Genomic DNA, 15,328 nt, shown 5'->3' with positions numbered 1-15,328 from the left:
GGAAAGGATGGCTACCTCCGTGGTAAGGTTGGCTACCGTAGAGGAGAGGATGGCTACGGCCATGGAGGAGCTTAGTTGCCAGGGTATTGAAAACATGGTCATTGTTCAGAATAGACCGACATCTCTCGAGGAGCGATGATCAGCTATTGAGCATAGAAACCAGACCTTCATGGAAGTCCTCTGGAGTAGGACTTCTAGTGCAGAAACGGGTCCTCATGGCCCCCCTGAAGTGCAGCAAGGTGCTGTCAAGCCACTTGCTATCCATGAGAGGGATGTTGGTGGCAGAGAACAAGGAAGTGGGGGCTCCTCTCCAAGCGCTCACACGACCATGCCACTGCAAAGCCCTCGGTCAGAGCCCCACCAGAGTCCTCACCCAACTGAGATGGTCGTCTCGGCCCCTGCACAGCCGCAGGAGCAGCAGACTGTTGCCGAGCCCTCACAGGCTCGCAACCCCAGAGGACGCCCGCCAAAGGTGTCGAGACAGGAGCAGCAAGAATGCGAGCAAGGGGCCTCCACATCTGCTGAAGCCACAGGGGAATCACCACGTAGGAGCACGCACAAGAGGAAGATAAAGCACAAGTAGTCACAAGGGTAGTCACTTAGGTGTTCCATTGTGTTTATTTTTGAAAAGTGAATTGTGATGATAAACAAATTTGATGGTAAACTGTTGAAGTTGTGGCCTGTGTCATTTCGCAAATGGGACTTCCACATTGAGGGCTTAGGGCGACTTGGAATTGTCAGTATGGAGGTCAGAGTGATAGGAATCCGCAGGTTCTTGTCCATTGTCGATGGTCTGGTAAGAAGGTGCGAGGCAAAAGTGTTTGATTGTGTAGGCTAAGCAAATCTGGCCAAAATGAGTGCGTCCCTTGCATCCCGGGCAGCAAAGTGCTCGCGTGCTGGTGCCGCTGGTTGATGTGCCTCCGCAAGCTGTTCGTTGTCGGTGTCCTCCTCATCTGAGGAGGACATGCGATCAGCCACTTGTACCTCAGACAGCTGCAAGCCACGATGCTGTGCCATGTTGTGAAGTGCACAGCAGACCACGACGATTCTTGAGACCCTGGCTGCTGAGTACTGCAGGGCTCCACCTGATCTATCAAGGCATCTGAAGCGCATCTTCAGCAAGCCGATGGTTTGCTCGATTATGGATCTGGTGGAAATGTGGCTGGAGTTGTAGCGCTCCTCAGCGTCGTCATTAGCCACGCTTTCAGGGGATAGCCCCTCAAGTAGCCATCCAAAAAGTTGGTCTGGCGGACTGAAGAGCGGAGGCACACTAGACTGGCGCAGGATGAAGGAGTCATGGCAACTGCCAGGGTACTTGGCGCAAACATGCAAAATTTCCTTATTGTGGAAACACACCAGCTGTACGTTGAGGGAGTGAAAGCCCTTGCAGTTGACAAAAATACCTGGATTGTGATGGGGTGCCTTAAGGGCCACATGTGTGCAGTCTACGACGCCCTGCACCCTTGGAAAGCCTGCCAGATTAGCTAATCCAACCGCACGCGTGGTTACACTTGCTTCATCCTTGGAGAAATTGATGTAATTGTGTGCGATGGCAAAGAGGGCATTGGTTACCTGCGTGATGCAAGTGTGTGCGGCCGCCTGGGAGACGCCGCTGATGTCTGCTGCTGATCCCTGGAATGAGCCTGAAGCAAAAAAGTTGAGTGCGGTGGTAACTTTGATGGCCACTGGTAAGGGGTGTCCACCAGATCCTCTGGGCTCCAGGTCTTGCTGCAGCATTGCGCAGATGTCACCCACTACCTCTCGCGAAAGTCTGAGCCTCCTTTGGCACTGCTGCTCACTCATGTTGAGGTAGCTCATCCTCTGTCTGTAGACCCTGTTTGGGGGGTATCTCCTACACCGACGTGCTTCCATGCGCTGGCGCCTTCTGGCCTGTGCAGCTTCAGGTGGGTGAGCAGCAGCTTGGAGCTCCTGCTGTTGCTCCTGCAGTTGGTGCTGCTGATGTTCAGGGTTCTGCTGCTGCCGTGGCTGGTCTTCTTCTGAATCTGATGTCCAGGAGGAAAGGAAATAAATGGTTCCCATGCTTCTGGTATATATCTCAGTTGAGGAAGCGCTCAGTCAATGTGGGGAGAAGTGTTTCCCAGGAGGTCACACTGGAGATGGGTGTCAGGCTCCAAACTTCCACAACAATGAGTAGGCCTGCTAAAAGTTCCCCCAGACCCGAGACAACAAAGTTCTGCCACCTGCAAATGATCATCGGTGAAAACTCCTTTTCAATGGTGGAGCTGGAGCTGTTAGTAAACCATCCACTTGTGAGGCCGCCAGGATTAACTGGCGTGTTCCAGAGGAGACGTGCAGCACGGGGGAAATGTCTTAAATTCAGAAAGGCCTCTCAAAATGGGATGATGGGGCAATTAACTGGTAGTTAAGGCCTTAAGGGCCTATCCCGCCTCTTGGAGGTGGGATGGAAACGGGGTCTGAAACGATGAATGTGGGAAAATTGCTCGGAGGCGGGATGAGGGCGGGATCGGAGCCGCCCGCCATTTTTTGCGATTTTTACAACTCGCACGCCTCCAATCCCACCTCCTCGGGCCTGGCAAAATCGAGCCCATGGTTGCAAGGTGGCCAAGGTTGGGAACTAAATGTCCCAGGGTACTTGACGTTTCAAAAAGACAGGCAGAATGGAATAGGAGGGGGAGTAGCCCTGATAATAAAGGATGACATAAGGACAATAGCGAGAAAGGATCTCGGCTCGGAAGATCAGGAAGTAGAATCAGTATGGGTGGAGATAAGGAGTAACAAGGGGCAGAAAACACTGGTAGGAGTAGTATATAGGCCCCCTAACAGTAGCTATACCGTTGGACAGAATATTAATCAAGAAATAGTAGGAGCTTGCAACAAAGGCAATGCAATAATCTTGGAGGACTTTAATCTTCATATAGACTGGACAAATCAAATTGGCAAAAGTAGTCTGGAGGACGAGTTCATGGAATGCATTCGGGACAGTTTTCTAGAACAATATGTCATGGAACCAACCAGGGAACAGGCTATTATAGATCTTGTATTGTGTAATGAGACAGGGTTAATTAGAAATCTCATAGTGAAGGATTCTCTGGGGCAGAGTGATCATAATATGATAGAATTTCACATTAATTTTGAGAGTGACTTGCTTAAGTCCAAAACTAGAGTCTTAAACGTAAATAAAGCCAATTACATAGGTATGATGAGGGGCGAGTTGGCTAAGATAGATTGGAAAAATAGATTAAAAGTTATGACAGTAGATAAGCAGTGGCTAGCATTTAAAGAAATATTTCATAATTCTCAACAAAAATACATTCCATTGAGAAACAAAAACTCCACGGGAAAAGTGATCCAACTGTGGCTAAGTAAAGAAGTTAATGATAGCATTAGATTGAAAGAAGAAGCTTATAATGTTGCAAAGAATAATAGTAAGCCTGAGGATTGGGAGAGTTTCAGAAACCAGCAAAGGTTGACCAAAAAATTGATAAAAAGGGAAAAAATAGAATGAGAGAAAACTAGAAGAGTTTCTACAAGTATGTAAAAAGGAAAAGAGTAGCAAAGTAAACATTGAAACATAGAAGATAGGAGCAGGAGTAGACCATTCGGCCCCTCGAGCCTGCTCCGCCATTCAATGTGATCATGGCTGATCATCCAAATTTAGTACCCGGTCCCTGCTTTCTCCCCATACCCCTTGATCCCTTTAGCCTTAAGAAATATATCCAACTCCTTCTTGAATATATTTAATGTATTAGCCTCTACTGCCTTCTGTGGTAGAGAATTCCACAGGTTCACCACTCTCTGGGTGAAGAAATTCCTCCTCATTTCTGTCCTAAATGGCCTACCCCTTATCCTTAGACTGTGACCCCTGGTTCTGGACTCCCCGACCATCGGGAACATCCTTCCTGCATCTAGTCTGTCCAGTCCTGTCGGAATTTTATAAGTTTCAATGAGATCCCCTCTCATTCTTCTAAACTCCAGCAAGTACAAGCCCAATCGACCCAATCTCTCTTCATACGTCATTCCTGCCATCCCAGGTATCAGCCTGGTGAATCTTCGCTGAACTCCTTCCATGGCAAGAACATCTTTCCTCAGATAAGGCGACCAAAACTGCACACAATACTCAAGATGTGGTCTCACCAAGGCCCTGTACAACTGCAGCAAGGCATCCTTGTTCCTGTACTCAAACCCTCTCGCTACGAAGGCCAACATGCCATTTGCCTTCTTAACCGCCTGCATGCTTACCTTCAGCGACTGGTGCACAAGGACACCCAGGTCTCGTTGCACTTCCCCTTCTCCCAATCTATTGCCAATCAGATAATAATCTGCCTTCCTGTTTTTGCCACCAATATTGGTCCCTTAGAGGCTGAGACAGGAGAAATTATTATGGGGAATAAGGAAATGGCAGAAACGTTAAACAAATATTTTGTATCTGTCTTCACAGTAGAAGACACAAAAAGCATACCAAAAATGGTGGGGAACCAAGGGTCTAATGAGGGTGAGGAACTGAATGTAATTAATATAAGTAGAGAAAAAGTACTAGAGAAACTAATGGGACTAAAAGCCGACAAATCCCCTGGACCTGACGGCCTACATCCTAGGGTTCTAAAAGAGGTGGCTGAAGAGATAGTGGATGCATTGGTTTTGATCTTCCAAAATTCCCTAGATTCTAGAACGGTCCCAGCGGATTGGAAGGTCGCAAATGTAACACCGCTATTCAAGAAAGGAGGGAGAGAAAAAACAGGGAACTACAGGCCAGTTAGCCTGACATCAGTCGTCGGGAAAATGCTGGAATCCATTGTTAAGGAAGTGGTAACAGGGCACTTAGAAAATCATAACATGATTAGGCAGAGTCAACATGGTTTTATGAAAGGGAAATCGTGTTTGACAAATTTATTAGAGTTTTTTGAGGATGTAACTAGCAGGGTAGATAAGGGGAACCAGTGGATGTAGTATATTTGGATTTCCAAAAGGCATTCGCTAAGGTGCCACATAAAAGGTTATTACAGAAGATTAGGGCTCATGGGGTTGGGGGTAATATAGTAGCATGGATAGAGGATTGGTTAACAGACGGAAAACAGAGAGTAGGGATAAACGGATCTTTTTCAGGTTGGCAGGCTGTAACTAGTGGGGTGCCGCAAGGATCAGTGTTGGGGCCTCAGCTATTTACAATCTATATTAATGACCTAGATGAAGGGACCGAGTGTAATGTATCCATGTTTGCTGATGATATAAAGCTAGGTGGGACAGTAAGCTGTGAGGAGAACACACAGAGTCTGCAAAGGGATATAGATAGACTGAGTGAGTGGGCAGTAAGGTGGCAGATGGAGTATAATGTAGGGAAATGTGAGGTTATTCACTTTGGTAGGAAGAATAGAAAAACAGAATATTTTTTAAATAGTGAGAAACTTTCAAATGTTGGTGCTCAGAGAGATTTGGGTGTTCCCGTGCAAGATACACAGAAAGCTAGCATGCGGGTACAGCAAGCAATAAGGAAGGCAAATGGCCTGTTGGCCTTTATTGCAAGGGGGTTGGAGTATAAGAGTGAGGAAGTCTTGCTACAATTGTACAGGGCCTTGGTGAGACCACACCTGGAGTACTGTGCACAGTTCTGGTCTCCTTATCTAAGGAAGGATATACTTGCCTTGGAGGCGGTGCAACGAAGGTTCACGAGATTGATTCCTGGGATGAGAGGGCTGTCCTATGAGGAGAGATTGTGTAGAATGGGCCTATACTCTCTGGAGTTTAGAAGAATGAGAGGTGATCTCATTGAAACATACAAGATTCTGAAGGGGATTGACAGGGTAGATGCTGAGGGGGATTGACGGGGTAGATGCGGAGGGGGATTGACGGGGCAGATGCGGAGGGGCATTGACGGGGCAGATGCGGAGGGGGATTGACGGGGCAGATGCGGAGGGGGATTGACGGGGCAGATGCGGAGGGGGATTGACGGGGCAGATGCGGAGGGGGATTGACGGGGCAGATGCCGAGGGGGATTGACGGGGTAGATGCGGAGGGGGACTGACGGGGTAGATGCGGAGGGGGACTGACGGGGTAGATGCCGAGGGGGATTGACGGGGTAGATGCCGAGGGGGATTGACGGGGTAGATGCGGAGGGGGATTGACGGGGTAGATGCCGAGGGGGATTGACGGGGTAGATGCGGAGGGGGACTGACGGGGTAGATTCTGAGGGGCATTGACGGGGTAGATGCGGAGGGGGACTGACGGGGTAGATGCCGAGGGGGACTGACGGGGCAGATGCCGAGGGGGACTGACGGGGCAGATGCGGAGGGGGATTGACGGGGCAGATGCGGAGGGGGATTGACGGGGCAGATGCGAAGGGGGATTGACGGGGTAGATGCGGAGGGGGATTGACGGGGTAGATTCTGAGGGGCATTGACGGGGTAGATGCGGAGGGGCATTGACGGGGTAGATGCGGAGGGGGACTGACGGGGTAGATGCGGAGGGGGACTGACGGGGCAGATGCGGAGGGGGATTGACAGGGTAGATGCGGAGGGGGACTGACAGGGTAGTTGCGGAGGGGGACTGACAGGGCAGATGCGGAGGGGGACTGACAGGGCAGATGCGGAGGGGGACTGACGGCAGATGCGGAGGGGGACTGACAGGGCAGATGCGGAGGGGGACTGACAGGGCAGATGCGGAGGGGGACTGACAGGGCAGATGCGGAGGGGGACTGACAGGGCAGATGCGGAGGGGGACTGACAGGGCAGATGCGGAGGGGGACTGACAGGGCAGATGCGGAGGGGGACTGACAGGGCAGATGCGGAGGGGGACTGACAGGGCAGATGCGGAGGGGGACTGACAGGGTAGATGCGGAGGGGGATTGACAGGGTAGATGCGGAGGGGGATTGACAGGGTAGATGCGGAGGGGGATTGACAGGGTAGATGCGGAGGGGGATTGACAGGGTAGATGCGGAGGGGGATTGACAGGGTAGATGCGGAGGGGGATTGACAGGGTAGATGCGGAGGGGCATTGACAGGGTAGATGCGGAGGGGGATTGACAGGGTAGATGCGGAGGGGGATTGACAGGGTAGATGCGGAGGGGGATTGACAGGGTAGATGCGGAGGGGCATTGACAGGGTAGATGCGGAGGGGGATTGACAGGGTAGATGCGGAGGGGCATTGACAGGGTAGATGTGGAGGGGGATTGACAGGGTAGATGCGGAGGGGGATTGACAGGGTAGATGCGGAGGGGGATTGACAGGGTAGATGCGGAGGGGGATTGACAGGGTAGATGCGGAGGGGGATTGACAGGGTAGATGCAGGGAGGATGTTTCCCCTGGCTGGAGTGTCTAGAACCAGGGGGCATAGTCTCAGGATAAGGGGTCGGCCATTTAAGACTGAGATGAGGAGGAATTTCTTCACTCAGAGGGTTGTGAATCTTTGGAATTCTCTGCCCCAGAGGGCTGTGGATGCTGAGTCTTTGAGTATATTCAAGGCTGAGATCGAGAGATTTTTGGACTCTAGAGGAATCAAGGGATATGGAGAGCGGGCGGGAAAGTGGAGTTGAGGTCGATGATCAGCCATGATTCTTATTGAATGGTGGAGCAGGCTCGAGGGGTCGTGTGGCCGACTCCTGCTCTTATATCTTATGTTCTTATGTAATGTCATATGTTCTAGATCTGAACAGATTATATTCAAAGTTGAAGTGAAATCTGAGACAAGTTGGAAACACTTGATTGAGGCTGAGCAGCTGAGAGGGGAGATTCCCGAGGATAAGTAGTGTAACTCATCCCACCCAACCCTCCCCGCGCCCACTTTCCTGCTGTTCAGGTTGAGTATAGGGTGAGAGAAACGTGGCATTATAGGAAGACTTGGGGGGTAATTTTAACCTAACCCGCCCGGCGGGAAACTGACAGCATCAGATCGGCCGCCCCTTTTAACTTCAAAAGTATAAAATCAGGCGGGGCTAAAATGGGCAGCCGATCTGATCCCGTCAGTTTCCTACCGAGCGGGTTACGTTAAAATGAACCCTTTGATCCTTCTTGGATGCAGATGGTAGAGTACCTGGACTCCTGGATATGGCAGGTAGGGATATTATTTTCTTTGGAATGCATATTGTCGTACAACACATGTATGTTCAGTGATACTCTATGATTACAGAAATTACTATACAGGTTGAGCGCCCCGAATCCGGCAACCTTGGGACCAAGGCCGAGCCGGTTTTCTGGACTGCGGAACGTGTTTCTGATGTCCGAAGTCCGGAAACGCCCGAGCCCAGGTTGCGATATTTCCGGACTTCGGACATCAGAAACACGTTCCAAGTCCGGAAATGCCTGGGCCCAGGTTGCGATATTTCCGGTTTTTGGTAAGCCTCCCTCAGGGTGTCCAGATTCCGGAACATTTTACGGATTCCGGACGACCCTGCCACCAATCGTCCCGGAGTCCGGAACTCCGGATTTTGGACGCTCAACCTGTATAGGGGAGAGGCTATTTGGCCTTTTTTACTGGCGCTGTCTACTTTCCTCACATTTCCCTGTACAGCAGAGGAGGCCGCCATTTGGCCCATCAGATCAAAGAAATGTACGAAAATAAAATTCAATGGAAAAAGAATCTCTCTATTACCCTGCAGCCCAAATGAAACCCAGTATCACCCTGGGAACCTGCAAACTCCTTTCAGTGGCACCTTGTGTGAGATGAAAATGAATATCCGACATAGAACATTTCAATTCACATTATAACTGATCATTATTCACCAGTAAAATGTATACCAGCCATGGCATCGCTAATAAAAGCACTAATTGCCACAGGGATACCTGTTGTAGTCGAACCATGCCGCATAGCTGGGTATGATGATGTGGTGAGTCTGTTCAGTCACATTGTCCTCATGTAAGTCAGGATTCTTCGTCTGTTCCCCTTTGTTTCCAGCAGAAGTGTCTTCCTCATCCTGGAGCAGGAAAACACAATTCAGCTTCAACTGCGGTGTGGAAAGGTCTTGTCTCTGTTACTGTAACAAGGGGGGGGAATTTTAACCTCAAAAAACGGGTGAGTTGGGGTCGGGTGGGAGGTTAAAGTGTTAAAAAAACGAAATCCCGACCCCAAACAGCCTCCTTCCGGTTTTAACGGAGCCAGTATGGGGGAGCAGCCAATTCACTCCCAGGAGGCGAGTCACCATTTAAACATAGAAACATAGAAGATAGGAGCAGGAGTAGGCCATTCGGCCCCTTGAGCCTGCTCCGCCATTCAATGAGATCATGGCTGATCATCCAAATTCAGTGCCCTGTCCCTGCTTTCTCCCCATATCCCTTGATCCCTTTATCCTAAAGAAATATATCCAACTCCTTTTTGAATATGAATTGGCCTCCACTGCCTTGTGTGGCAGAGAATTCCACAGGTTCACCACTCTCTGGGTGAAGAAATTCCTCCTCATCTCTGTCCTAAATGGCTTACCCCTTATCCTCAGACAGTGACCCCTGGTTCTGGACTCCCCAGCCATCGGGAACATCCTTCCTGCATCTAGTCTGTCTAGTCCTGTTAAATATTATAATGAGGCTGACGTGCCTCAGGTTTAACCACCAATCCAAATTTAACTCTGGCTGGTCGGGTTTCTCAGGCCTTGGGGAAGTAAGGCGAGGACTGTTGGATCCAGCGTCCCTGCCTCACCAACCCCACCGTGATCGGAGACCCCCCCAACAAGGCATCCGAATCCCGCATAAGGCCTCCCGGATTCTCCCCGCTCCCCCCCAAGCCCCGATGCTCCTCTCCCACCCCCGATGCTCCTCTCCCACCGCCGATGCTCCTCCCCCAGCCCCGATGCGCCCCCCGCAAGCCCCGATGCTCCGCCCCCTCCCCCGATGCTCCTCCCCCAGCCCCGATGCTCCTCCCCCACCCCCGATGCTCCTCCCCCACCCCCGATGCTCCTCCCCCACCCCCGATGCTCCTCCCCCTCCCCCGATGCTCCTCCCTCACCCCCGATGCTCCTCCCCCACCCCCGATGCTCCTCCCCCAGCCCCGATGCTCCTCTCCCTCCCCCGATGCTCCGCCCCCACCCCCGATGCTCCTCCCCCAGCCCCGATGCTCCTCTCCCAGCCCCGATGCTCCTCCCCCTCCCCCGATGCTCCTCTCCCACCCCCGATGCTCCTCCCCCTCCCCCGATGCTCCTCCCCCACCCCCGATGCTCCTCCCCCTCCCCCGATGCTCCCCCCCAAGCCCCGATGCTCCTCTCCCACCCCCGATGCTCCTCCCCCACCCCCGATGCTCCTCCCCCACCCCCGATGCTCCTCTCCCACCCCCGATGCTCCTCTCCCACCCCCGATGCCCCTCTCCCTCCCCCGATGCTCCTCCCCCACCCCCGATGCTCCTCCCCCACCCCCGATGCTCCTCCCCCACCCCCGATGCTCCTCTCCCACCCCCGATGCTCCTCTCCCACCCCCGATGCCCCTCTCCCTCCCCCGATGCCCCTCCCCCACCCCGATGCTCCTCCCCCACCCCCGATGCTCCTCTCCCTCCCCCGATGCTCCTCCCCCACCCCCGATGCTCCTCCCCCTCCCCCGATGCTCCTCCCCCACCCCCGATGCTCCTCCCCCTCCCCCGATGCTCCTCCCTCACCCCCGATGCTCCTCCCCCACCCCCGATGCTCCTCCCCCAGCCCCGATGCTCCTCTCCCTCCCCCGATGCTCCGCCCCCACCCCCGATGCTCCTCCCCCAGCCCCGATGCTCCTCTCCCAGCCCCGATGCTCCTCCCCCTCCCCCGATGCTCCTCTCCCACCCCCGATGCTCCTCCCCCTCCCCCGATGCTCCTCCCCCACCCCCGATGCTCCTCCCCCTCCCCCGATGCTCCCCCCCAAGCCCCGATGCTCCTCTCCCACCCCCGATGCTCCTCCCCCACCCCCGATGCTCCTCCCCCACCCCCGATGCTCCTCCCCCACCCCCGATGCTCCTCCCCCACCCCCGATGCTCCTCTCCCACCCCCGATGCTCCTCTCCCACCCCCGATGCCCCTCTCCCTCCCCCGATGCTCCTCCCCCACCCCCGATGCTCCTCCCCCACCCCCGATGCTCCTCCCCCACCCCCGATGCTCCTCTCCCACCCCCGATGCTCCTCTCCCACCCCCGATGCCCCTCTCCCTCCCCCGATGCCCCTCCCCCACCCCGATGCTCCTCCCCCACCCCCGATGCTCCTCTCCCTCCCCCGATGCTCCTCCCCCACCCCCGATGCTCCTCCCCCTCCCCCGATGCTCCTCCCCCACCCCCGATGCTCCTCCCCCACCCCCGATGCTCCTCTCCCACCCCCGATGCTCCTCCCCCACCCCCGATGCTCCTCCCCCAGCCCCGATGCTCCTCTCCAAGCCCCGATGCTCCTCTCCCACCCCCGATGCTCCTCTCCAAGCCCCGATGCTCCTCCCCCAGCCCCGATGCTCCTCCACCCACCCCCGATGCTCCTCCCCCTCCCCCGATGCTCCTCCCACTCCCCCGATGCTCCTCCCCCTCCCCCGATGCTCCTCCCCCACCCCCGATGCTCCTCTCCCAGCCCCGATGCTCCTCCCCCAGCCCCGATGCTCCTCCCCCACCCCCGATGCTCCTCCCCCAGCCCCGATGCTCCTCTCCCTCCCCCGATGCTCCTCTCCCACCCCCGATGCTCCTCCCCACCCCCGATGCTCCTCCCCCAGCCCCGATGCTCCTCCCCTCCCCGATGCTCCTCCCCTCCCCCGATGCTACTCCCCCTCCCCCGATGCTACTCCCCCACCCCCGATGCTCCTCCCCCAGCCCCGATGCTCCTCCCCCACCCCCGATGCTCCTCCCCCACCCCCGATGCTCCTCCCCCACCCCCGACGCTCCTCTCCCACCCCCGACGCTCCTCTCCCTCCCCCGACGCTCCTCTCCCACCCCCGACGCTCCTCCCCCACCCCCGACGCTCCTCCCCAGCCCCGACGCTCCTCTCCAAGCCCCGACGCTCCTCCCCAGCCCCGACGCTCCTCCCCAGCCCCGATGCTCCTCTCCCAGCCCCGATGCTCCTCCCCCACCCCCGATGCTCCTCCCCCACCCCCGATGCTCCTCCCCCACCCCTGATGCTCCTCCTCCACCCGATGCTCCTCCCCCTCCCCCGATGCTCCTCTCCCACCCCGATGCTCCTCCCCCACCCCGATGCTCCTCTCCCTCCCCCGATGCTCCTCCCCCAGCCCGATGCTCCTCTCCCTCCCCCGATGCTCCTCCCCCAGCCCCGATGCTCCTCCCCCTGCCCCGATGCTCCTCCCCCAGCCCCGATGCTCCTCCCCCAGCCCCGATGCTCCTCCCCCAAGCCCCCGATGCTCCACTCCAAGCCCCGATGCTCCTCTCCACCCCCGATGCTCCACTCCCTCCCCCGATGCTCCTCCCCCACCCCCGATGCTCCTCCCCCACCCCCGATGCTCCTCCCCCAGCCCCGATGCTCCTCCCCCAGCCCCGATGCTCCTCCCCCTCCCCCGATGCTCCTCCCCCTCCCCCGATGCTCCTCCCCAGCCCCGATGCTCCTCCCCCACCCCCGATGCTCCTCTCCCTCCCCCGATGCTCCTCCCCCAGCCCCGATGCTCCTCCGCCACCCCCCATGCTCCTCTCCCAGCCCCGATGCTCCTCTCCCAGCGCCGATGCTCCTCCCCCAGCCCCGATGCTCCTCCCCCAGCCCCGATGCACCTCTCCCAGCCCCGATGCTCCTCCCCCACCCCCGATGCTCCTCCCCCACCCCCGATGCTCCTCCCCCTCCCCCGATGCTCCTCCCCCACCCCCGATGCTCCTCCCCCACCCCCGATGCTCCTCCCCCACCCCCGACGCTCCTCTCCCACCCCGACGCTCCTCCCCCACCCCCGACGCTCCTCCCCCACCCCCGACGCTCCTCCCCCACCCCCGACGCTCCTCCCCCAGCCCCGACGCTCCTCCCCCAGCCCCGACGCTCCTCCCCCAGCCCCGATGCTCCTCTCCCAGCCTCGATGCTCCTCCCCCACCCCCGATGCTCCTCCCCCTCCCCCGATGCTACTCCCCCACCCCCGATGCTCCTCCCCCTCCCCCGATGCTCCTCCCCCAGCCCCGATGCTCCTCTCCCAGCCCCGATGCTCCTCCCCCAGCCCGATGCTCCTCTCCCTCCCCCGATGCTCCTCCCCCACCCCCGATGCTCCTCCCCCTCCCCCGATGCTCCTCTCCCAGCCCCGATGCGACTCCCCCTCCCCGATGCTCCTCTCCCAGCCCCGATGCTCCTCCCCCTCCCCCGATGCTCCTCCCCCACCCCCGATGCTCCTCTCCCAGCCCCGATGCTCCTCCCCCTCTCCCGATGCTCCTCCCCCACCCCCGATGCTCCCTCCCCCCTCCCCCGATGCTCCTCTCCCAGCCCCGATGCTCCTCTCCCAGCCCCGACGCTCCTCTCCCACCCCCGACGCTCCTCCCCCACCCCCGACGCTCCTCCCCCACCCCGACGCTCCTCCCCCAGCCCCGACGCTCCTCCCCCAGCCCCGATGCTCCTCCCCCAGCCCCGATGCTCCCTCTCCCAGCCTCGATGCTCCTCCCCCACCCCCGATGCTCCTCCCCCTCCCCCGATGCTACTCCCCCACCCCCGATGCTCCTCCCCCTCCCCCGATGCTCCTCTCCCACCCCCGATGCTCCTCCCCAGCCCCGATGCTCCTCTCCCAGCCCGATGCTCCTCCCCCAGCCCCGATGCTCTCTCCCTCCCCCGATGCACCTCCCCCTCCCCCGATGCTCCTCTCCCAGCCCCGATGCGACTCCCCCTCCCCCGATGCTCCTCTCCCAGCCCCGATGCTCCTCCCCCCTCCCCCGATGCTCCTCTCCCAGCCCCGATGCGACTCCCCCTCCCCCGATGCTCCTCTCCCAGCCCCGATGCTCCTCCCCCCTCCCCCGATGCTCCTCCCCCACCCCCGATGCTCCTCTCCCAGCCCCGATGCTCCTCCCCTCTCCCGATGATCCTCTCCCTCCCCCGATGCTCCTCCCCCACCCCCGATGCTCCTCCCCCTCCCCCGATGCTCCTCTCCCAGCCCCGATGCTCCTCTCCCAGCCCCGATGCTCCTCCCCCTCCCCCGATGCTCCTCTCCCAGCCCCGATGCTCCTCCTCCCAGCCCCGATGCTCCTCCCCCACCCCCGATGCTCCTCCCCCACCCCCGATGCTCCTCCCCCACCCCCGATGCTCCTCTCCCAGCCCCGATGCTCCTCCCCCACCCCCGATGCTCCTCTCCCACCCCCGATGCTCCTCCCCCTCCCCCGATGCTCCTCTCCCACCCCCGATGCTCCTCTCCCTCCCCCGATGCTCCTCCCCCACCCCCGATGATCCTCTCCCTCCCACGATGCTCCTCCCCCACCCCCGATGCTCCTCCCCCACCCCCGATGCTCCTCTCCCACCCCGATGCTCCTCCCCCACCCCCGATGCTCCTCCCCCACCCCCGATGCTCCTCTCCCTCCCCCGATGCTCCTCCCCCAGCCCCGATGCTCCTCTCCCACCCCCGATGCTCCTCCCCCACCCCCGATGCTCCTCTCCAAGCCCCGATGCTCCTCTCCCACCCCCGATGCTCCTCTCCCACCCCCGATGCTCCTCTCCCACCCCCGATGCTCCTCCCCCACCCCCGATGCTCCTCCCCCAGCCCCGATGCTCCTCCCCCACCCCCGATGCTCCTCCCCCTCCCCCGATGCTCCTCCCCCAGCCCGATGCTCCTCCCCCACCCCCGATGCTCCTCCCCCTCCCCCGATGCTCCTCCCCCAGCTCCGATGCTCCTCTCCCAGCCCCGATGCTCCTCTCCCAGCCCGATGCTCTCCCCCAGCCCCGATGCTCCTCCCCCAGCCCCGATGCTCCTCCCCCAGCCCCGATGCTCCTCTCCCAGCCCCGATGCTCCTCTCCCAGCCCCGATGCTCCTCCCCCACCCCCGATGCTCCTCTCCCTCCCCCGATGCTCCTCCCCCAGCCCCGATGCTCCTCCCCCACCCCCGATGCTCCTCTCCCTCCCCCGATGCTCCTCCCCCAGCCCCGATGCTCCTCTCCCAGCCCCGATGCTCCTCTCCCTCCCCCGATGCTCCTCCACCCACCCCGATGCTCCTCCCCCACCCCCGATGCTCCTCTCCCTCCCCCGATGCTCCTCCCCCAGCCCCGATGCTCCTCCCCCAGCCCCGATGCTCCTCCCCCTCCCCCGATGCTCCTCCCACTCCCCCGATGCTCCTCCCCCTCCCCGATGCTCCTCCCCCACCCCCGATGCTCCTCTCCCAGCCCCGATGCTCCTCCCCCAGCCCCGATGCTCCTCCCCCACCCCCGATGCTCCTCCCCCAGCCCCGATGCTCCTCTCCCTCCCCCGATGCTCCTCTCCCACCCCCGATGCTCCTCCCCCACCCCCGATGCTCCTCCCCCAGCCCCGATGCTCCTCCCCCTCC

General features: G+C 58.7%; 1 protein-coding gene across 1 annotated transcript in view; it reads right to left on the bottom strand.

Annotated features, from left to right (window-relative positions):
• Nucleotides 1-8,942, bottom strand: part of LOC147096964 (SWI/SNF complex subunit SMARCC2-like) — a gene marked incomplete at its 5' end in the record, with an annotated part of 99,595 nt that extends 90,653 nt beyond the window's left edge. The window contains one exon of the mRNA XM_085972520.1: nt 8,755-8,942. Within this exon, the coding sequence (XP_085828646.1) occupies nt 8,755-8,942 (188 nt within the window). The remainder of the gene's footprint in view (nt 1-8,754) is intronic.
• Between the last annotated feature and the right edge of the window lie 6,386 nt (nt 8,943-15,328).

This window comes from Somniosus microcephalus, chromosome 33, assembly GCF_052327205.1.
Source record: "Somniosus microcephalus isolate GS21.2 chromosome 33, FLI_Smic_1.0, whole genome shotgun sequence".
NCBI classification, from domain to species: domain Eukaryota; kingdom Metazoa; phylum Chordata; class Chondrichthyes; order Squaliformes; family Somniosidae; genus Somniosus; species Somniosus microcephalus.
Note: the sequence above shows the minus strand (reverse complement) of the source record. Positions and strands in the feature narration are given on the sequence as shown.